General features: G+C 31.9%; 4 protein-coding genes across 4 annotated transcripts; 2 read left to right on the top strand and 2 right to left on the bottom strand.

Annotated features, from left to right (window-relative positions):
• Positions 1-664: 664 nt before the first annotated feature.
• On the bottom strand, positions 665-3491 carry LOC107963725 (heavy metal-associated isoprenylated plant protein 7). The gene is made up of 5 exons (XM_016900174.2): positions 3311-3491; positions 3097-3211; positions 2823-3031; positions 1779-1869; positions 665-1161 (listed from the first exon to the last, which is right to left on the bottom strand). The coding sequence occupies exons 1-5, from the start codon at positions 3317-3319 to the stop codon at positions 824-826; spliced, it is 762 nt and encodes a 253-aa protein (XP_016755663.1). The 5' UTR covers positions 3320-3491; the 3' UTR covers positions 665-823.
• Positions 3492-7593: 4102 nt separating this feature from the next.
• LOC107963723 (pentatricopeptide repeat-containing protein At4g16390, chloroplastic) lies at positions 7594-10051 on the top strand. The gene has a single exon (XM_016900172.2). The coding sequence runs from the start codon at positions 7747-7749 to the stop codon at positions 9844-9846; it is 2100 nt and encodes a 699-aa protein (XP_016755661.2). The 5' UTR covers positions 7594-7746; the 3' UTR covers positions 9847-10051.
• Positions 10052-10837: 786 nt separating this feature from the next.
• Positions 10838-15403, bottom strand: LOC107963724 (protein NAR1). Its single transcript, XM_016900173.2, has 11 exons — positions 15086-15403; positions 14760-14827; positions 14434-14587; positions 14048-14234; positions 13737-13863; positions 12891-13068; positions 12728-12777; positions 12470-12641; positions 12198-12324; positions 11975-12066; positions 10838-11458 (listed from the first exon to the last, which is right to left on the bottom strand). The coding sequence occupies exons 1-11, from the start codon at positions 15206-15208 to the stop codon at positions 11306-11308; spliced, it is 1431 nt and encodes a 476-aa protein (XP_016755662.2). The 5' UTR covers positions 15209-15403; the 3' UTR covers positions 10838-11305.
• Positions 15404-16959: 1556 nt separating this feature from the next.
• On the top strand, positions 16960-17821 carry LOC107963722 (NADH-ubiquinone oxidoreductase 20.9 kDa subunit). The gene is made up of 2 exons (XM_016900171.2): positions 16960-17303; positions 17452-17821. Exons 1-2 carry the CDS (start codon positions 17150-17152, stop codon positions 17613-17615), a joined length of 318 nt encoding a protein of 105 aa, XP_016755660.1. The 5' UTR covers positions 16960-17149; the 3' UTR covers positions 17616-17821.
• The last annotated feature ends 6191 nt before the right edge of the window (positions 17822-24012 follow it).

Below are 24012 nucleotides of genomic sequence, written 5' to 3'. Positions count from 1 at the left end.
AATATGCAATAATATTTTATATGCAAAAATATCAAAACTATACATGGACTTCGGTCCAATGTTTAATAATGTACATGAATTTTGGTTCAATGTATAATTTTATACATAAATTTTAATTTGATTCAACTTTTTCAAACCACTAACACCATTGTCGACATAACACTGTTTTACGTTTAATATTATATATGCATAAACAATTATATGAATCTAATATGAAAATAAATTGATATAATTATTTCTTTAAACGTGTACAATTGAATCCAAAAAATAAAAAGAAATTGTATGTACATATGAACCACAATCAAAGTTCGTGCATCAAATTATACATAGGACCAAAGTTCATTGTAATTTTGATTACCCCTATTTTTATATCGAAATAGTTAACATTATTATTTATTTGGATTAATTTAGTCATTGTATTATTAAAAAGAATAAAATAATGTCAAATTGGAATAGAATTAACATTTAGACTTGAACTGCAGTTGAAAAATAATAATTTTCAAGACATCTTTGATACAGTAAATGCTAACTCTGTTACAATTTGGACTTATTTGATTTCTTTTAATAATATAGAGACTAAATTGATCCACTCCGGACCTCTCAAGTACTTTAAACAACTAATGACAGTAAAGATTAAATTCTAGTAGAGGGATCAAAATCACAATTAAACCAAAAAGTTGAGTATAATCAATATTACGACCAACTAATCTGTCTCTCCATACATGGTAGCATACGAGATTGTCACAACCAAGCATTGTCAGCACCTTATTACATACATACGTACATGGAAAATTGCATGGATCATCAATCATGGTAATAAAAATTACATAAGAGAGCAAGCATTTGGGTTGTCATCACTGAAAAACTGAGGAGGATATTCCAGCTCCGAGAAATACTTGGATTGTAAGTATTCACTTCGCTTTATTACATCATCACTCTTTCTGTCGTCTTCTTCTTCTGGTTTGGTTTCTTTGTTGGCCTCTTCTGCTGGTTTTTTCTCTGCTTCTTGTAGTTGTTGTTCTTCCTTCTTTTCTTCGCCTTTCACTATGGACGCTTGCTTGCCGGTTCTCTTGTAAACATAATCAACCAGCTTTGTAGGATCTACGGTGCCTTTTACGGTTACTTTATCATTTCCCACATCGGTTTCCACTGTCTCTACGCCTGTCATTAATTACATTATTTTTCAATTTAATCCTTATAATTTTTTTTGTCTACATAAAACTCAAATTTTGGTAACAATTTTTAATTTGATCCCTAAATTTTGATTCCATTAAAATATGATGACATGACACTTTAAGATTGTACCACGTTATCGTCTAAAAATTTTAAAATAAGTAATCTAAAAAATTATTTTTAAGAAAATTCAGGTGATGACATAACAAATCTTAACAAAATCCAAATCCAAAGACCAAATCGAAAACCGTTATCAAATTCGAAAATAATGTGACCAAAAACTGTTCAAAGACTATGGTAGGAATGGAGTTACCAAGTCCAGGGACTAAATGTTAAAATGTTATTATTAGGTCTAAATTTATAATACTTATTATTATAAGTTCTGATCATATCTAAATTTTTTTAACACAATACTTAGAATTACCCATAGCCCCTCCCCTACTCATAAATAAGAGGATAATGCGTTTTAACACACTCGAAACTACGTCCTCCTACACTAGCAACAATACCCATATCAATCGAGCTAAAATTCAATCTACTTATATCTAATATTTATACCGAAATGTAAATGATATAGGAAAAAAATAATGAATAAAATGGAGTACCTTGGATCTTCCTTATTCGCTTACGCAATGCTTGAGCGCATGCTTCACAATGCATGCCGACCTTCAATACTACCGTTATCACTGCAGGAGGCTGCCACAATGTATTTAAATAAATAAATACTTACAAAAAATTAAAATAATTATGATATTCTCCATTTTATCATAAAAATTATTGTATTAAAAATTAGATGTATTTTATTTTTTTTACTAAAAAAAAGTAAAATAATCTCTAAATATTAAATTAATTAATAAAAAAAAGTTCCACCTACCGATCTCTTATTACGAGAAGTAAAAATTTAAAAAAGCCTTTAAACAAATACCAGAACCCCACTATTTGTACAAATAAAAACAAAACCTAGACCCAATAATTAACGATCATAAACGATAATTAAGTTAATGATGAAAAGGCAGGTAGGATCTGAATTCAGTGTCAACCCGTGAGCTCGAAGGGCTTGACCCCATGGCTGCGACACCCAACATGCAGTCACAGTTAATAGTACAAAGGCTTGTAGTGAAAATGGAACCGTGGGGTCACCTTTTAAACAGTAGCCTCTCTCCTTCGTAATACGAGCCAGTGGGCTATAGCCCTATGGGGGTGTGATCAAGGCCAACTTGTTATGTTACTTTCAATGTCAGCACCAAAACAGCACCACACCACACACTGGTTTTTTTTTTTTTGTCACAGTATGGGATTAGATGGCATAGCATAGCAGGTATAGTAGTAGCCAAGCTAATTTCAAACTCAAAAGCATGTTATGGTTTCATTCTAAGGTCCTTCTATTATGATTCATTTTGAGAGCTAGTCCTTTAATCTAAATGACAACATAAAAGTATTTAGGGGATTAAAGGTACATAGGGATTGGATTTACTTTATTCTTTTTAATAATAGAGGGACTAATTTGATGAGGTAGAGGAACCTCTTATGTACATTCACTGAGGATTAAATTATGTCAAAATTAAAATAAAAGAGATTAAAAACTAAATTTTGAGAGTAATAATAAAAGGACCAACATCATAATTTGACCCCTTTTTTTTAATTATTACCTCTTGTTTCTGTTCTTCTTCTTTGGGTTTAGCTTCTTTGTTTTCTTCCTTGTTCTCTTCCGGCGGCGGTGGTTCCGGCAACGGCGAGACTAACTCCACTTTTCTACCGTATTTCTTTAATAGCCTTTCGTGAACCTTGACGGGGTTGGCCGTCTTTCCTTTCACCACCACCTTATTTGCCTTGCTATCAGTCGCAACATCCTCCACTCCTGTCGGTCAAATATTTTAGGGACCAAATAATAATAATAAAAGGAAAAATCTATAAAAATATAACCTTCAAATCCTTTGAGGGTTCTTGCAACTTTTCTAGCACAAGCTTCACAGTGCATATCAACTTTTAGTATAATCTCTGGGTTTTCTTCTTCCTTTTTCTCTTCTTCTTTTTTGTCCTTTGAAATTGCCATGCATACAAAACATAATAATGAAGCTCAATACTCCGATGAACACAAAATAAATTTTAAGATACAGTAATATTAGGAAAGGCTTACTTCTCCCATTCTCGCGACGCTTCTGAGAATTACTTACGAGGACCTTTAGGAGCACGGCTCAATATATATGCAACAAATAATTAACTTTCTTTTTGGGTAAATTGCACCCAAGCTCAGTAAATTATTAGTACATTTACTTTTTGGTCATTAAACTTTAAAAAGTTATAAAATGACCATCGAACTATTTGAAATTTTTTATTTAAGTCACTGAGTTGTTAATATCGCTATTGTATGGCCAGGGACGAAGCCAAAATTTTTTTTCTAAGGGCTGAAATTAAGTTGTATGTTTTTAAGATTTCACAATTTTAATAGTTTGTATCTTTATATTTTTTAAATGACTAAATCAAAATTTTTTCATTATGGAGCCAAAGTATACTACTATCGTTCACTAAATTAAAATCTCGTAAATTTTAAAGGGTCAAAAGTAAAATTTTACATTTTAGAGGTGTTAGGGACCTTGCTAGGGTCCTTTGGCAGGACGCCACCCTTGTGTATGGCCTTCTCCGTTTACACCATCTACACCAATCGAAAGCCTTCCTTTCCTTTCTCTTTTACAAGTCAGGTTTTTTTTTAATGAAACAGTTTTGAACATCAAGAATCTGTGAACCAAAATCTAAACATCTTTTTTTCCAATCTCTAACACTGACTGTCATATCAACTTGGATCTAAGGTATGTTCTTCTACTTGTTGATGGATATTAATTCAACGTACTAATTATCGAATCGTCACTTGGAGATCGCTAGTTAGACTTGAAAAAAAAAACATTAACAGCCCAGTGACTTAAATAAAAACTTTTGAGTAGTTCAGCGACTTTGAATGAAAATTTCCAAATAGTTGAATAATCATTTTGTAACTTTAAAGTTGGGTAACCAAAACGTAAACTTATTAATAATTTAATGACTTTAGATGCAATTTACCCTTTTTTTATATAGTTTGCTTCTTTTTTTTATTATTTGAATTTATGTGGAGAAGAGGAGGGGGGTTTAAAGAAGGTGGAAATTGTGCAAATCTGACGTGGAATTATTTAATGGATGGGTAGACATTGTGTCCTTTGGCTGACTCAACATCTCAATCAATTTGCCCATCTCTTTGAATGATGAGGTACGTACGTAAATAGCTAAGCATCGTGAATATTACGTAATATATTTTAGGGTAAATTTTATGTTTTAGTTACCTAATTTTAAAAAGTTACAAAATGGTCTTTGAACTATCTGAAATGTTTTATTTAAGTCATTGAACTATTCAAAAGTTTTTTATTTAAGTCACCAGTCTATTAAGTTTTTTTTTTAAAGCCTGACTAGCTAACTCCAAGTGACGATTCGACGATTGGTATAGTGGATTACTACTCATCAATGAGTAGAAGAAGACACCTTAGATCCAAGTTGATTCGACGGTCAATGTCATGGATTGAAGAAAAAAATTGTTTGGATTTGAGTTCGCAGGTTTACGACATTCAAAGTTATTTCATGAAAAAAAAACTAAACTGTAGAATATAAAGGAAATGTGAGCTTTCGATTGGTGTAGACGTGTGAACAAAGAAGCCATATAATAAGGATTTTAACACCTTAGTAACTTAAATAAAAATTTCCGAATAATTTAGTGACTATTTTGTAATCTTTTGAAATTGAATGGCCACGATATAAATTTATTAATAGTTTAATGACATTGAGTACAATTTACCCAAAATTCAATTAGAGACATGAATTATTGTGTAATAAATGGAATGCGACGTGGATATGTTACCTTTAATGGAAAACTTGATTAATTGATAAAAGTAGTATGATTTACTTTATTTATATGTTGTCCTTTTTTTTGTGGTTGATAGATTAATAAATTTTTCCTCCATTCATTGTTGAAAACAAAAATAAATACATCAAAATGAAAATCTAATAAATCGATTAAGTTAAAATTTGCAAAAAAAAAAAATTAAAGGGGTTGGAATTAAATTGTATATTTTTACGATAGTAAAAATGTAATTTCACATTTTTAATAGTCTATATCTTTATAATTTTTAAAGGATTAAATCAAAATTTTATTATTTTTGGGGGCCAAAGTGTAATTTTACCATTACTAATTTAAATTTTTATAAATCATAAAGGGCTTAAGTAGAAAATTCTCCATTTTAGGGAGGTCGGGGCCTTGCTAGCCCCCTAAGCTTCGCCACTGCGACTTGGTAATTTTGATAAAGTTTTTTTTTCTTTTATGTCTGGATCCATCTATATATATATTTGTTAATGATTATTGGTTAAGATGGAAGATCTTAGTCATTAAAATATTCACTTTCGAGTTTTATTATGTGTGTAAGTTTTATTATGTCACGTAATGTTATGGGGTGAAAGTATCATGCAGGCTCCTGTATTGAAAGTTGGATTACATTTTGCCCTCTTTAATATAAAAAAAAACGAGAAAATTAGTCCATGCACGTTAAATCAAAGAGTAAACTAGTTATTTGATTAAAAATTTCATCTATTCCTACTATTAAAAATTGATCCACGTACATTAGCATGAGATACACGTGACACTGTTTGGTTATTTCGTCAACAATGCCAGTTTCTAACAACAGAAATGGATGAAGTTTTTAACAGAATAACTCATATATACTCTTCGATCTAACGAATAGGGACTAATTTGTCTTTTTATGAGTAAAGGGAATACAATACAATTTGACTCTTAGTTTAAGGACTTTTATGATAATTTTACCAATCGAAATAAAACTCAATCAGCACATAAAAAACTATTTTGAATCTATTGATAAATTATAGTAGCAAAGAGATCAATTATACCAATTTAGAAAGTTTAAATCACTAATTAATTAGCATAAAAAGGGATTAAAATTATAATTAGACCTTCTAAATCTTATTTGTATGGTATTATCATTGAGTTAGAGAAGTGAAAAGGATTAGAAGTTGAGATCAAGCACCTCCACCACCACCACCGGCACCTGCTCTGACACCTTTACCACCACTTGTATCACCATTCACCACCTTTATCTTGGATACCTTTAAGAGGCTTATATGTTGGTTATTTTATTTTATTTATGTAATTTATATCATAAAAATAGTAAATAGTAAATATTTAAAAATATGTTAACTCATATATGCATAAATTTAATAAAATATATATAAATCTAAATCTAAAACTAAAATAATTATAATTTTTAAAAATATAAAAAATACAATATGAACCTAAACAAACTTGAAATAAACATCTACAAATATGGACAAACTTAACTAAAATTTGGGGCACATAATCCGGCTAAACTAGCCACCATAAGCACCCTATATTATTGACAAAGGTTGAGGCTCAATGTGCCACCATGTGTAAGTGTTATTTATGGGTCTCTAGTCTTACCGTGCATAGTTGTTATGTGTGAATTTTGTTTAGTTATGTTTTGATTATTCATTCGTTTATAACTTGTTTTGATTTGGTTTACTTTTTAGTTACTAAAAAATGTAAGGTTAATATTTGGTACACCGAAAATATACTTTCTTTTATTTTAACTTTAAAAATTGTCATTTTTTTTAAATTAATATTTTACTGTATCCTATAGGACACTTATCAATCTCTGACCTATTCGTGAAGTTTAAAACAAAACAAAAAAAATGGTTGTACCTGTCGTAAAAGAAAATAAATATTCGAATTAATACTTATTTTGGCCCTATAGTGAAATTCTCACTTTGGTCCTTTTACTATTTTTTTTTATCATTTTGTCCTTTGTACTATAATGAAATTCTCACCTTGGCCCTTTTACTAATTTTTTTTTTACCATTTTGTTCCTTACACTATAATGAAATTCTCACTTCGTCCCGCTTACTATTTTGTTCAGTTACTTTGCCCCTTTGCTTTTATTCGTCTATCACATTAGCTATTTAACTATTTCCAATAAAAAAAATCTCACATAATCGTTTAAGCTAATCAAATGCGAAAAAAGTGGGCGATAGTAAAAGGTTAAAAAGGACCTAATGAAAATAGAGAAAGCAAAGTGACCCATAGGCTCAAGGCTGAAAGAAGTCTAAATTTTATTTCTTGTGGGAAAGAAAATTTCAGGCTAAAATAAATTAATTAAATGTTTAGGATTTTTAATTTTTCACCATAAATGTTTTATTTTTTATATTTTATAATTTATTATTTCGCCTAAGACCTTAAAAATATCAAGAACGGGCCTAGTGACCCAAGAAATAATAAAAAGAAAATTTGGTTATAATACAGTGGCCAAAACAACTATTAAAACTAGATATTTTGATACATAGAGAAAGCAAAATCGTAATATGGAAGAACATACAAGGGTAAGATGGTAAAATTAAAAAAATCTAACCTTTGTGTTATCTTTCTAAGTTTGTTTTTTGTAGATAAGGTCATTTCCCTAGACAGAAAACACACTCCCTCTTCTTCTCTCTAAAGTTTAAGCTTTAAAGCTTAAACAAACAGATACATCAATGGCGTATCATCATCTATGTTCCTCACCTTCTTCTCTTTTACGTGACCGTCACTCTCTCTCTGTTTCACCAAAACCAAAATCCTTAAGAACCAACCCACCCATTTCTCTAAACCTGGTTTCCTTATCTAAAACCTCTATCAAAGCAAGCAGCAGCCATGTTTCTTTGGAAGACCTAATGTCGCAAGAGACTCAAATCCCTCCAAAACTCACCAATTCAGAATACCCAGATGGCAAAACCGCTTCGAAAAGCTATGTGTGGGTCAATCCTCGAAGCCCCAGAGCTTCACGTCTTAGGCAATTGACTTATGATTCAAGGTATTCTTCTCTGCTCAAAGTAGCTGAGTCTTTGGATTCTTGTAATCCAAATGAAAAAGATGTTTTAGCTGTTCTGAGTAGTTTAGGTGACGATGTATCGGAACAAGATGCTGTTGTTGTTCTCAATAACATGTCGAACCCTAATACTGCGTTGCTTGTTCTTGATCATTTTCGAAAGATATTAACGAAAACCAGTCGAGAGGTCATTCTTTATAATGTTACTCTTAAGGTTTTGAGGAAGTCTAAGGATTTGGATGGTGCTGAGAAACTGTTCGATGAAATGCTTCAAAGAGGGGTTAAGCCTGATAATGTTACTTTTTCGACTTTGATTAGTTGTTCTAGGGTCTGTGGTTTGCCAAGTAAGGCTGTTGAGTGGTTTGAGAAAATGCCTGCTTATGAGTGTGACCCTGATGATGTTACTTACTCTGCCATGATCGATGCTTATGGCCGTGCTGGAAATGTTGATATGGCCTTCACCTTGTATGACCGTGCTAGAACAGAAAAGTGGCGTATCGATCCCGTTACATTTTCAACTTTGATTAAAATCTATGGTGTATCTGGAAATTATGATGGATGTTTAAATGTTTATGAGGAAATGAAGGCCTTAGGTGTTAAACCTAATGTAGTTATATATAATACTTTGTTGGATGCCATGGGGAGAGCCAAGAGGCCTTGGCAAGCCAAGAGTATTTACAAAGAGATGCTTTCTAATGGATTTTCACCAAATTGGGCAACGTACGCTGCACTTTTACGAGCTTATGGAAGAGCTCGGTATGGTGAAGATGCTCTAAATGTGTATAAAGAGATGAAAGATAAGGGATTGGAGTTGACTGTTGTTCTTTACAATACCCTTTTAGCAATGTGTGCTGATGTTGGTTTTGCAGATGAAGCTGCTGAAATTTTTGAAGACATGAAAAATTCCGGGGCTTGCAAACCTGACAGTTGGACGTTTTCATCTTTGATCACCATATATTCTTGTAGCGGGAAAGTTTCGGAGGCTGAGGGGATTTTGAACATGATGCTTGAAGCTGGCTTTGAGCCCAACATTTTTGTTCTGACATCCCTTATCCAATGCTACGGGAAAGCTCAGCGTACCGACGATGTTGTGAGGATGTTTAACCGAGTTTATGAATTGGGAATTACTCCGGATGATAGGTTTTGCGGTTGTCTTCTGAATGTGATGACACATACACCTAGAGAAGAACTTGGTAAGGTAATGGATTGCATCGAGAAGGCTAAACCAGAACTAGGTCGTGTGGTGAAACTTTTGATAGGGGAGCAAAACGGTGAAGGGAATTTCAAGAACGAAGCATCGGAACTTTTTAATCATATCAGTTCCGATGTAAAGAAGCCTTACTGTAACTGTTTGATTGATCTCTGTGTTAACTTAGATTTGTTGGAAAGAGCTTGTGATATTTTAGAGCTGGGACTTTCCCTAGAGATTTATGCTGGTATACAATCAAGGTCTCCAACACAATGGTCCTTGAATCTCAAGAGTCTATCTCTCGGGGCAGCTTTAACTGCACTACATGTTTGGATCAATGATTTGACAAAGGTACAGGAGTCTGGGGAGGAGCTTCCCCCATTGCTCGGAATCAATACCGGACATGGGAAACACAAATACTCGGAGAAAGGATTGGCAACTGTCATTGAGTCGCATTTGAAGGAACTAGATGCTCCATTCCATGAAGCCTCAGATAAAGCTGGCTGGTTTTTGACGACAAAAGTTGCTGCGGAGTCATGGTTGGAGTCGAGACGTTCACCCGACTTGGTAGTTGCATAGGTTGTGTGTGTTCATGAAGAAGTCTTTGCCCTAGGTCAGTTCATTGCATCAATATATAATGTCTAGAAACAAAATATTTTCTCAAACTCCTCTTTTTCATCTTATTAGCATCCTCTAATTTAATGGTGGGAAAATTTTGTAGCATGGTACACTATATTCCTATATATCCTGACGTAAGTTAATGAAGTGCTGCCAAATTACTGGAGTCTTGCATGAGTTGGGCCAACTGTCTCTGCCATTTTGAACAATTTGTTTTTATTTTTAAAAAAAAATATAATGTAATCTGTTTTAAGCATCGTTCTCGAGTGCTAAGAATGAGTATATTCAAATAAGACTTTATATTAAAAAAACGAGTGAAGCTTAGCCCTAACCCTTTCAGATGAATCGTCGTTTGCAGCTAAAAAATTATCGGTCAAATAAAAATTTCGTGTAAATTATTTTACTTTATATAAAAATTATGTAGGATTAAAAGATATTAAATATGAGAATTGAGTTTTTAGCTTGATTAGCTTGATATTGTTACCTGTGCAGGAGGGCATAACTTCAAGTGCGTTGAAACGCATTATCTTCTTATTTAAAAATTGAGGAGTAGCTATGAATAATTCTAAACATTATATCAAAAAAAAATATTAAATATTATTCTGTTCAATCTGTTTGGAGTGACAAAATTCGAATTTATATAACAGCAGTGATTAAAATAATAAATAACAAAAATTTGAAATGGGTAATGCACAAAAACTTGGATAACTATTGAGTAATTTACCTAAAAAAAAAACTAAGTTTCAACATTTACTATTTAAATAGTAAAAATATTGAAAAAGGTTGAACAGCAAAAATAATTTTAATCTCAATTTTTAAATAGTGAAATTAACTGTCCAAATTTTATCTTTTTTAATAATATAAGGATTAAATTGATCAATCCCTATAATAAAGAGACATGATAGGTACATTAACCAAAACAAAACCTCAACAACAAACACACTCGCATATATGCTATAAAATGTTTCTAGATACCATTAAGAACACGAATCAATTCCTTCTTTTGCCTAATATCTAATACAGCATATACATGACAAGCTATGTTACCCATACACCTTTTTTTTTCTATAAAGTATGTGTCCGACAGTTGTACATGACATACATTCGGACATACGTATTGAGTATGATTCTTCAAATACATTAAAAGGTTAAAACAAACGAGTATACGAAATATCGAACACATACCCGTATCCGATAAAGATGTAGCCAAAAAAAAAAAAAGATTGTGATAATAAATAAATTTCTTCAAAACAAATTATCTGCTTATCAAAATTGGTCTCCTCGCAAATGCAATTACGAAAGGAATAAACGACCAATGAAGACATGCCACGGCCGAAAAACAATGAACATGCACTCAAGGAGAGACAACAGAGGAAAAGTTACCATGTTAAACAGGACCAGATATGTTAGAAAAGTGTTTTTACCAATTGTGCAACTGAGCAGTGACACTTTTTACAACAGGGTGGTATCCTGTGTGCATGTGCCTTTTCGCTTTTTCAGAACCTGGGTGCCCAAGCCACTCATCATACAACCGATTTACCAGAGGGTTCTTAAATGGATCAGCTTCCAGAACCTATGGCATAATGAAGAATCAATTAAAAAGAAAGAACAAAAAGGAATAAATGCATATTCGAAAGAGAGCTTGATCGTTTATGGCATGTAAATGCTCACTTCTAGCAGTACAGCGTTGCAGGTATGATTATGCTTTAATGCTACATTGGGTTACTAGTGTAATAACACGAGGAAAAAACTTATTTAACACATGTTTTAAATTAGTTTAGACAATAATTAGTACACATATAAACATGCAATTAGAAAGATGAGTAAAAAGTCTTGTAAAAAATAAGACCTCTTCGAAGTAAGTGAAAATTTTTCCTTCTCTTTGCCACAAACAAGTCATGTATGTGGCTAAAAATTACCATTTGTGATTAGTATATAGCTAACCAATGACTAAAACATGTTGAAAAAATAAAACTCCAACCAAACGTACATAATTGTTGTCCATAACGAAGTATTTTAGCTTGATGAATTATTATTTTTGGTTTTCCAAAACAAGTGAATAAATTGATAACCAAAAATAGACACTCACGTTTTCCATGTAAATGGCTTCTAATGATTTAATTAACTCCTTTGGAGATTGTCCTGGCTTTGGCTTGATTTGCCCTCCCCCATTTAAGCAACCTGCATGTATTAACATACCAAACTGTTATGCTAAACCGGAATTTTCACCATCTTATAAGGAGCTACAAGTGAATGTTTCAAAAACCCAATTCGACATCCAAAAAGATAAAACGATATAAGGAAACAGAAACCTGAAGGGCATGCCATGACTTCCACAAACTGATAATCACATTTCCTTGTTTTAACTTTCCTGACAATGTTTTGCAGGTTTTGGAAGCCATAACATAGGGCGAATTTCAGCACGGTTTTCCCCTCCACCTACATATTTGACTGTCAGGATAATAAAGGAGAAAAAAGAAATAAATGTAGAGTTGAAGTTGGTACCATGACCATTTGAGCCATTTGAGTTTAGATAACAAAACCATGCTAAAAAAAATGCTATCAAATTAAAAAGCAAACTTACTTCTAGACTCAATTCTCGGAAATCAGAATTTCTTATAATTCTGAAGTCCAAAGGGCCATCAATTTCTCTTCCAAAGAGAACTTTTGCAGCATACCGGAAGACAGTTTCTGCATAACCTCCAGAGCCTCCTGAGACACCATAAAGATGTCCTTGCTCATCAAGATTTGCCAACCTGTGGAACGATAATAATTTTTGTTTGTATGTAACAACAAGGTGGCAATAGAGGATCTCTTTAGGGACGATAATTGTGGTACTTACGTTCTATCTATAGGTGACTCTTCCAAGGCATCAAAATCAACTTCTTTCAACTGCATAAATTGACCAAATAAATTAAAAATGATTACATAAAGCCATAAGGTAATCAACATAAAATTGTTACATTAAAATGTCAAATTAAGATCATGTGCAACCTTGACTTCACCTGTATCAAATCTAATACTTCTCCAGAGGTCAAGACAGAGTCAACCTCTGGAATACAAACACCTTGATCTGCATGGCTTTCATCATTAGATTCTGCTTGAAAAACAAAGTCCTCCCTGGCAGCCTCAAGCTTCTTATCATAACATGGCATCACAGTTACATGGTAAATCTCCTCCGGCCTATCAAGTAAAATGAATTATCTGGTAATTCAAGCATTAAGAATAATATAAAGCTTTCAGCATTCTCCATTTCCTCTAATATTTGGATAGTATCAAGATATAAGACTAGAAATTTTTATCAGATACCAACTGAAGATTGGCCTTCTTGAAATGTCAGTCCATAGATGAAAAGCTAACTTTTTGTAGCACTTGAATAGTAAATAAAAAAGACAAAAGGGACTGGAGAGATGTTCTACGACCCGCATTGTTAAAAAGAAAGCAATTAGAACAATCCTTTAATTATACTAATTAATATGGAGGTACTTAGAATGCCAAATGAATATGATTTTGTCACAGTTATGACCTTCAATCTTCATTTACTTTCAAGTTTCTCCACTAGCATTAGAAGTGTGGAAGGCTTTGTCGTTGTAAACAGTATATGCTGTAATTCATTGGAAATTACGGAATTTAGCAAGATTTTAGTTTTCTAAATTAAATTATAAGAGAATTGCTACTCGCGCAATTCATCTGAAACTTAAAAGCCAAATATCATTATTAGAGTACATAACTAGTTTTAAGTTGTCTCTGCTAGCAGAAGTGTTGTTCATAGCATGATCATGACCAAAAGAAATCACAAGTCTGATGAATAAAAGTTGAACAGACAATAAAAGTTGAACAGACAAGACTACCTGAAACCCATTGTTTGACATATATGATGCTTAATAGCAGCTCCCATTGATTGCTGAGGACTCTTGACTGAGGATATGTATGGTAAAATATAGGATCCTAGTTGTTTTTCCGCATAGCATATCCACCCTGGAATTAGAGAAAGACACACAGGAAAACCACTTTTGGTCACTGGAATTCTATAAATTACTATGACATCCCTGGCATAGTCTTCTCAATATATAATACACAAGTCCAAACCATCTGTGCATATGCATTTTGGGGTTTTAGGAAGAGGCAATACAATTAAATTATTGCTAGAAAAGATGTATACCTGGACATGACGAGGACAGCATTGGGAGTGAGGATTTGCTTTTCTCGTCGTCAGTTGCTTGGCCTTGTTTATATCGAGCAATGAATTCAAGACAAGTTTCAATCAACGTTAAGTCTCTAATACAGCAAGTATCTAAAACAGCCTTTACTCCCAAAGACTTTAAAAAAGTTGTGAGTTTCTTGAAAACCTGAAATATGAGAAAAAGAACTTCCATAATTAGAAACATTCAACTTAAATAACATTTAGGCAACATTTGAAGTACTTCAAACAGAATAATGCAATATCATGTGTTGGGAATCACATATTTAGTCGGAAGGAATTACAGATAGGGGGTAGAATGCCACGATCAAAGTGTTCTAGGTTAGGTTTCTAAAGTTACATCATACCATTAGTGGAGGAATGCCAAAGTGAGCAGCAAGGGAGGCCCTTGACTGCGGAGACAGGGATACAATTACAGCTTTCCCTTTATTAATATTTGAAAGGAATTCATCTAAGCTTTGCTTCTCAAGCATCACAGTCTCCGCTGAGGTTATGCACCCACTACAACATCGCGAAGAACAATTGAAAGTCATAAACTAGTCATTCAACATTCAACTATTCTGATAATTACCTTAAAATTATACCCTTAATAAACAAGAAAATTTCCTCAAATGAACAAGATAAGCAATTTTAAAGACAAGAAGGATAGGTCGAAGATAGAGAAACATATTACCTACATGCCAAGCAATCCTTGAGTGAAATTTTTACTGGTTCAGTTTGCTGACTCTTACCAGCTAAAACCTTCAGCAAAGCATTTCAAATAAGAAAATTTTAACCAAAAATAAAGAAAATTCATTCCCTTCTACTGCTATATAATTTGATAAATTAGTAGAATTAAGCCTATGCGATTATAAAACATAACCAAGCTAAAACAGGACCAAATTACAAAATAATAATAATAATAACTATTGCATGCAATTCCGAATCAAAATTGGCAAAAATCACAAAAAAATCCTTAAAAAATGGATTCATAATTGAGGAAAGTAAAGGTGTAAGTACCTGAGGTTCAGGTTTCTTAGGGGTTGCTTTGAGTCCTTTGAGAGAAACGACGCAGGCTTGAGACGGTGCTATGAAATCACTGAGATCTCCGATTCTGAGAGTCGGCGAGAACTTCTCCGACATCGTTTTAAATTCTCAGCTCCTATTATACAACGCCTAAAATTCAATTCGAAAATCGATAATTAAAGCTACAAATTTACTTTGATTCGATAATAAGCTTCTTTTCAGAGGAGAGAAAGGTTGAAGGAGCTTGAAATAGTTTCCTAGGTCAAAGGCGGTAACTATCACCGGAGGGAAGCAGTAAGCAAAGGCGCGTGTGTATTAGGGACCTCTTTTTTATTATTTGATTATGAACTAAGAAAAAAACATTTAGGTTAAATTTCCTGGGTGGTCCCTGTATTATAAGAAATGGATCAAATTAGTCTTTATATTATTAAATGGATCAATTTAATTCTTCTAGTATTAAAAAAATCAAATAAGTCCAATTTGTAGTGAAGTTAACATTTATTATATAGAAAAATATATTGAAAATTCTTTTTTTTTTAATTGCGATTCAATTCCAAACAAAAATTTTCATTTATAGAACCATAAAAACTTAAAAATATTAACATTGTTAGATAGTAAATAATATTTTTAAAAGATTAAATGTTAATTCCATTCTAATTTTATTTTATTTAATTTTTTTAATAATATATGGACTAATTTGATTTGATACCTATAATAGAAGGACCTCTCAAGTACATTTACCAAAAAAGTTAGGTATTTGAGTAACATATATAGAAATATTGTTTGAATAATTTTAAGAAAAATGAGACAATATTAAAAATTTACTAAAAATAACGAATTAAGAAAACTACTAAAAATATCAAATAAATAATTTTTCTTTAAATATTACTTACAATTTGTATTTAAAATTTTATTTGAGTTTAAATAAAAAATTAAGCTCAAAATTACTCGTTTTAAAAACCATTAATAGAATTTTCAAGCTCAAATTTAATTAAATTTGAATACAAATAAATATGCTGTTTTATTTTATTTAAATATATAATAATTATATAAATAACTAGAATTTATCTACCTCCAGCTCAAAATAATAATATTTATTCAAAAATTATATTTTGAAAGAAAAAAAATTAGACCATGCTAACATTAGACCATCATATACTCCCGACAGCAGTAGTCCCCATTGTGAGCAAAACCTTGTACCCACCTCCCTTCCCGGTTGCAAAACACACTACCCGCAATAGTGACCCTCGAGGAAGCATTTCTCGCGCCATCAGTGTTTATCTTTAGCCAGCCTAAGGGCAGTCATTCCCATAAAATCAACGTAGGTTGCCTGCCAACAACTTGCTTGACGACCGACCACATCTCCACCTGAGCCTTAAATAACACTCGCTGCTAATCGCATGCTCTATCAAGAATACTCTCCTAATCAAAGCTTCGGCCATTAAACACTCGACTATTCCTGCTTGTCCATAGATACCAGCAAAGTGATCATCGATGAATCGACGGTCAATACGATAGATTAGTACCCATCGACGAATAGAAGAATATACTTTAGATCCAAGTTGATTTAACCATCAATATCGAAGATCAGAGAAGAAAACTGTATAATTAAGGCTAAGCCGTAGAAGAGAATAAAAAGAAGAGTTTTCGATTTGTGAAGGTAGTCTGAACAGAAAAAGCTACACAAGAATAATTTTTACAATTCACCGACTTAAATGAAATTTTTGAACGGTATAATGACTATTTTGTAACTTTTTAAAATTTAATGACTAAAATATAAAATTACTTTAGTTTTTCAGTCCACATAAAAAGGCTTTGCTCTTTACATGCACAAAATATGAAAGCCCAAAACCAATCACCACTAAACAGAAAATAAATCCATTTTATAACATGGTTTTTGGATTGGCCCAAATCTGAAGAATAAAAAACAAATTCCGACCAGAGGCGTTCTGTTCTGTTCTTCTATTTATTTTTCCCAATCGAGTGTACTAGTCATCGAAGCCAACACCAAACAGCGCCTGCAATAGGGAAAACAAAGAAAAAAACCGAACATCAAAGATGAACACAGACATAACAGCTTCGGCCAAACCAGAGTACCCAGTTATAGATCGAAACCCTCCTTTCACCAAAGTCGTTGGCAATTTCAACACCCTCGATTACCTCCGTTTCACTACCATTACCGGCGTTTCCGTCACCGTCGGCTACCTCTCCGGTAACCCTTTTTTCTAATTTTATAACATTGAAATGCATGTGGGTCTTTTCTTTTTTGATCTATTAGCATTTGAATTTGTTTAATTGGGGGAAAAAAGGGTTTTTGGCTCAAAGTTTGAACCTTTTTTTCTTTTTCTTGGTTGATGCAGGGATAAAACCAGGATTAAAAGGGCCTTCAATGGTGACAGGAGGGTTGATTGGGTTAATGGGTGGATTTATGTACGCGTACCAGAACTCAGCGGGTCGACTCATGGGATTTTTCCCTAATGATGGCGAGGTCGCTCGATACCAAAAACGTGGACTCAAAAACTAGCCATTTCTCTCTTTTTCTATTCTCGTCTATTCACTTTTATGTTTTTAGGACAATTTGAATAATCTTCATTGCTGTCTTTGATTTCCTGTTGTTCATTTCAAGGCATTTGTATTGCTGCTTAAAATATGACTTATATGGGTCTAAGATCCCACTGAAATGAGGTTGTCTTTGAATAACTGTTAGAAGGCACCAACCTTTTGATGCAATTGATTGTTTGCAGCATTAAAATGGCCTACTTTCGAGTTTTCATTGCTTGGTTCGTGTTAGCAAGTTATGTCGATTTTCAAAATGTTCAGGTTGCTTTTTATTGGCTTTATGGTTCCATCTTCCTCCATACAAGTTTTCATTGCTTGGTTCGTGGTAGCAAGTTATATCGATTTCAAAATGTTTCTGTTGTTTTTTTATTGGAATTACGGTTCCATCTTCCTATATTCGAGTTTTCATTGCTCGGTTCGTGTTAGTGAGTTATATTGATCTTCAAAACGCTTTGGTTGCTTTTTTTGGTTTTATGGTTCAATCTTTCCTCATTGTGTGCTTCATGTTAGCGAGTTATATCAAATTTCAAAATATTTTGGTTGCTTTTTATTGACTTGATGGTTCCATTTTTGTCCGTAATCTAGGTTAGTTTTTAATAGTATAATTTGTCCATATCTTTAGTAAAGGGAGTAAAATACAATCCGACTCCTAGTACAGCGGCCTCCATGGTACTTTTACCTTCCGTCTTTCCTCATTTCTTGGTTCGTGTTAGCATATATAACTTACAGTTATGTGAATATTAGTTTCTTTTCGAGGGCGTAGATTAAAAGATTTGGGGCTTTTCAACTTACGACTCTTTGCGGTATTAGAATCTCAAGGATGTTCACCATCTTGAATTTCTTGAATTTCAGGTTCCTAGCTTATTGTTATCACTTAAGAAGTATTCTGGTTAACTCTTTGGGCTATGTCATTATCGGTGTTGTAGTTTCTTCTTGGTTTAAAATTTCGTTACACTTTTGGGGGCATATAGTTTAGTGTCCCGACAATGCTTGTTCTTTTTCGTTTTTAGATAACAATATTCCTCCCTGCTATTCATTTTGATGTTGTAGTTGAGTTTTAGGACTATGGGTCGTCCTCGAAAGATAGGTCCAGGAAGCTGCCGTGTAAGAGACAGGTACCATCACTAGTCTTTAATTTATTAGCATGAACATCATTGGTTAAGCTTAAGTTGTTGATGTTTTAGGAGATTGTTTTGTAATGATTAGGGGTGTAAATGTCGAGCTTGAGCTATTGATCGAGTTGAATTCGAGCTTAGTAATACTTGGCTTGAAAGGTTCACAAGCCTTATCAAGCTTTTCATATTTTTATATTATTAAATTACACTATTGCCCTTAATATATATTATTAACCTTAAGTTTAAATATCGAGCTGAGCTTAAGCTCAAGTTCAAGCTTGAGTTTAAAAATTGGTAAACGAACTTAATTAAGCTTGAACTCGAGTAGTTCAATTATATCTCGACCTTAAAACACAAATGTTCGATTGAACATGAGCTGAGTATCAAACTTCGAACTTCTAGTCAATCTTGAGCTTGGCAGTATTCGGGCTCTGCTAGATTACATCCCAAGTAATGATTGATTTTGTGAACTTTCGTGGTCTTAAATATGCACATAGGTTGCCTCCGGTTTCTGACACCATAGCATTTGTCATGTTACAAAGGTGTTTCTTCTTTCTTTCGATGAATATTTTTGAAGGACTGAATCCGGTTTAGAGACTCGATATCTGAAGATCGATGATAATGCCGAATACTTAGCAACTTTGACCTTGAAAACGGGCTGCACGTGGTGGCTGGTCGGCGTAAAGTGGCAGCTTTTAAGCCCATAGAACCTATCTTTACTACCAACCAGAAACCTGTAGCCCAAGAACGAAAGGAAAAAACAAGGGTGCACTAGTGTTTTGTCCGAAACTTTTAGGTGTGTAACCGTGTGTTTAGTCTTACTTTTGATTATTAAAAAACACAATTTTTTACAGAAAAACATTGCCATTTAAATCACTAATTATTAGGGTAAATTACACTCGATGTCATTAAATTATTAGTAAATTTATGTTTTGGTCACTTAACTTCAAAAAATTATAAAATATCATTGAATTATTTAAAATTTTTTATTTAAGTCATTGAGCTGTTAAAATTAATGTTGTATAGTTTAGTTTTTTTTTCATGAAATTACTTTGAACATCATGAATATACGAATTAAAATGCAAATAGCTTTCTTCACCGATTTTTGACACTGATAGTCAAATTAATTCGGATTTAGGATACGTTTTTTACTCGTTGATGGATATTGATTTATCGTATTGGTAATTGAATTATTGCTTAGCTTTCACTGATCAAACTTAAACAAAAAATAAAAAATCTAACAGCCTAATGGCTTGAATAAAAATTTTCGAATAGTTCAATAATTATTTTATAATATTTTAAAATTAAAGAATTAAAATGTAAATTTATTAATAGGTTAGTGACTTTGAGCTCAATTTACCCATAATGTTAAACTAAACTAAGCTGTTTAGTTGTAGTCCAATGGTTAAAGAAAGGTGGTTTTAGTTCATATGGTGAGATTGAGTCATGAATGACGTGGCTCGTTTATTGTCGTTGTTGGGTTCAATTGGATTGAATTTAAACACTAAAAACAGTGAAGTCAAGTTGGATGAAATGTTTGCATCACTTTTTGTCTTTTGTCTTTTTTTATTGTCTATTTCATATGCAGGGTAAAAAAGCAAGTGACGTCATCCCACCACCTTATGTTCCTAAACCTATGTCATGTTCTACCTTGTATTCTTTCTTAGAAAGTAGTTATCCAGGTTTATATCTTTATTGTTTTTGAAAATTGTTTTTGAAAAGTGTTAGTTTAAAATTTGAGTATTTAGTATTTCTGTCAAAAAATGTATTTGAAAAATGAAATATTCATTTTAGACATGTTATTATCAAGTAACAAATATGTATTTAAATAATATTTAAATTAGTTAATATTATTATATTTTAGTAATAATATAAAAAAATATTATAACTTGTTGTTAATATTTTAATATATGAAATATAAATTGTAAATATTTTTAAGTAATAAATATTAATTATTTATAAATTTTAATTAGAATATATAAACTATATTTTAAATGTTTAAATATAACCATTAAATATTTGTAATTAGTATTTTAAAAAATATTTTTTATTTTTAATTAATGATTTTAACACAATTGTAATTAAGTACCAAGAAAAAAAAGAAAAATATTATGTTATTGGAGGGGTGAAAAAGTAATTAAGCACCAAAAGTGCTTTTGGGAGAGGAAAAGCTAAAATTTTTAGCTTCTACTTTTCAGCTCATTTTCAGAAGTGCTTTTGAAAAACACTTTTAAAAAGCTAAAAATTTCAGCTAAAAGCAGCTTGTTATTCACAGCTTTTCTTTCAAAAGTACTTTTGGAGTCAGAAGTACTTTTTTTAAGCAATGAATAACTGGCCCTGAATCTTGATTCGATTGCTATCGGTGTTATCATCAAGTATAGAATGATGTAGAGTTATATAATTTTATAATGAGATTAATATTAAAAAAAAAGAGTCGTCGTTCTCAGAGTGTAGGTTTTAGATTCCACGAGTAGAGTTAAGGGATTGACAAATGTCTTATAAACAAATAAAAACACCTTCGAAATTATCACTAAAAAAATTAAAAATAAAGTCAATGAATTATTTTCAATTACGTAAAAAATAATGTTCTTAAAAATAATAATCAAATAATACTTAAATTATAATTTTGGTCTCTTTTGTTACACTCAAAATTGAGATTTAGTCCCTACATTTTAGCCCATTTACTTGTATAACGCCATTAGCTAATCAATCAAAATAATTGACACTATTAACTACTTCAATTGAAATGTTAACATCAATTTTTTCCCTTGAAAACATCTCTCTCGATATAAAAGTAATATTGTCAAAATTAAATTAAAAATCAAGAGTCAAAACCAATGATATATAACCAAAACTATAGCAAATTGCTACAAACTAATAATAAATAAGTAAATGGGTAAACTGTCAAAATAGTCACTTTTGTTTGCTTCATATTATATTTTAGTCGCTTATATTTGAAATGTTACGTTTTGATTACTTATGTTATCGTTTTGTTACGAAATGACCACTCAGTCGTTAAGATCTGTTACCTTCCAAATGACAGTCCGACGTGACAGTGAAAATGTATTTTAAATGCTAACGTGGATGTCCAGTTGGGATGAGAAAAGTTAATTCTTTTTTAATGATAATAGAATACAAATTTTTGGGATGTCCAGCATGAATGATTTGGGTTTTAGGGTAAATTTTGTATTCTATTTTCATAAAAAAAATTCAACATTTATCATCTCAGCTGGACATCCACGTTGGCATTTTAAACTTATTTTAACTGCCACATCAGACTGTCGTTTGGGAGGTAACATATCTTAACGACAGAGTGGTCATTTCGTAACAAAACGATAACGTAAGTGACTAAAATGTAATCTAAAACAAACAAAAGTGACTATTTTAATAATTTACCATAAATAAATATGTATACCAAAAACATGATAATTAGTTATTTTTATTATTTCAATTAAATTTCATTTAATTATTTTTAAATGAATAACTTAATATTTCAATCATATACATCACAGATGGGTCCAATAATGAAAAATTTCATTACTATTGGGTTTGGAAGAATAAGACAAAGCTTAAAAAGAAGAAAAGAGGAAAAAGTATAAGAGATAATAAATCAGCTTTAATCATGTAATATATTTTGCAGTCATAGGCTCTCTCAATCGTTATGCTCGTCAAATCCCCCACATGACGCACCATTGAGTTGTGTAGGTCCATTCTTGCTGACTTTGTCCTCTCCTTATAAAAATATTCTAAAATTACCGTTGGGTACAGATTTATCGTACAGATCCTCGAACCGTCGCTTAAAAATTGGTAGTTCAATTTTTTTAAGAAAGAAAACTTAAGAACCCAGTGATCTAAATGAAAACTTTCGAATAATTTAGTAATTATTTTATAATTTTTTAAAATTGAGTGACTAAAATATAAATTAGATACGTAATTTACCCTATAAATAAAATATAGCACGGTGGGTGAAACAATACCGTTGATTGGAATTAGATACTTGTACCATAAGACTTATCATCAATTAGCCAATGTAAAATAGTCAACGATAAACCGTGGTATGCATATGGTGATTTTGGGAATATATCATCGTGGTAAAATTATGCCGCCATTGATGACTTTATTACATCCATGATTTAATGTGTTTCTAATATTTTAATTTCTTTAAAAATAATCAAATTTATCGATTGAGTCTTAACTCGATTGGTATCAGTATTATTATCAGTGCAAGAGGATTATGTTTGAGTGCACTGAAACTAGACCTGTCCATGGGCCGGGCCGGGTTCGGGCTAGGCCCGGAAAAATGTTCGGCCCGCCTCCTAGGCCCGGCCCGAAATATGGGTCTGAAATTTTGCCCAGGTCTGGCCCGGGAAAAATATCATAAGCCCGGCCCGGCTCGACCCATTTTTTAATAAACATTAAAAAATTATTTTAAAAATAAAAATAAAAATAAAAGTATTTTAAAAATAAAAATAAAAATAAAAAATATATATTTATTATATTCAGGCCGGGTCGGGTCTAGGCCAAAAAAGTGGTGCCCGAGACCCGGCCTATTTTTTAAACGGGCCTCGTTTTTTTGTCCAAGCCCATATTTCGGGCTTATATTTTTACCCGAACCCTCCCATATTTCAGACGAGCCGTCGGGCCAGGCCGGGCTGCCCGGCCCATGGACATGTCTAACTGAAACACATCGTCCTCCTATTTAAAAGTTTACGAGCTATGGATAATAGTAAAGATAATAATTTGAATATTTTAAATTTAATAAAATGAGAAATTAATTTAGTTAAAAAATATTTTTTTGAAAAATAAAATCAATTTAATATTTTCAACGCCAAGTGATAAGTAGCTACCTACTTAGTCATATTTACTAATTTACCAAATAAAATTTTAGTATAAATTCAACACTTATAAAATTCATCGTACTTAAATTTTCAGTTTATAATATAGAAAATAAAAGATTGAAATAAATTATAATTTTTAAAATAAATAAGATATTTATCTTTTACCCAAAACTATTTTAAATAATATAAAATATTATATTAATAAGATTAAAACTAATAAATAAATATTTTTTTAAATCAGTATTTGTTTTTATCAAACAATATAATTATATTCAATATTTATATTTTACAATTTACCAATCAATTTTTCTAATATAAATTCAGCACTTATAAAATTTAGTAAAAAAATAAAAATTCAACACTTAATTTTTGGGCACTTAAATTTTTAGTTTATCAAACAACGTCAGAG

Source organism: Gossypium hirsutum, chromosome D06 (assembly GCF_007990345.1).
Source record: "Gossypium hirsutum isolate 1008001.06 chromosome D06, Gossypium_hirsutum_v2.1, whole genome shotgun sequence".
Taxonomy (NCBI): Eukaryota; Viridiplantae; Streptophyta; class Magnoliopsida; order Malvales; family Malvaceae; genus Gossypium; species Gossypium hirsutum.
The sequence above is the reverse complement of the archived record's forward strand: the minus strand, read 5'-3'. Positions and strand labels throughout refer to the sequence as shown.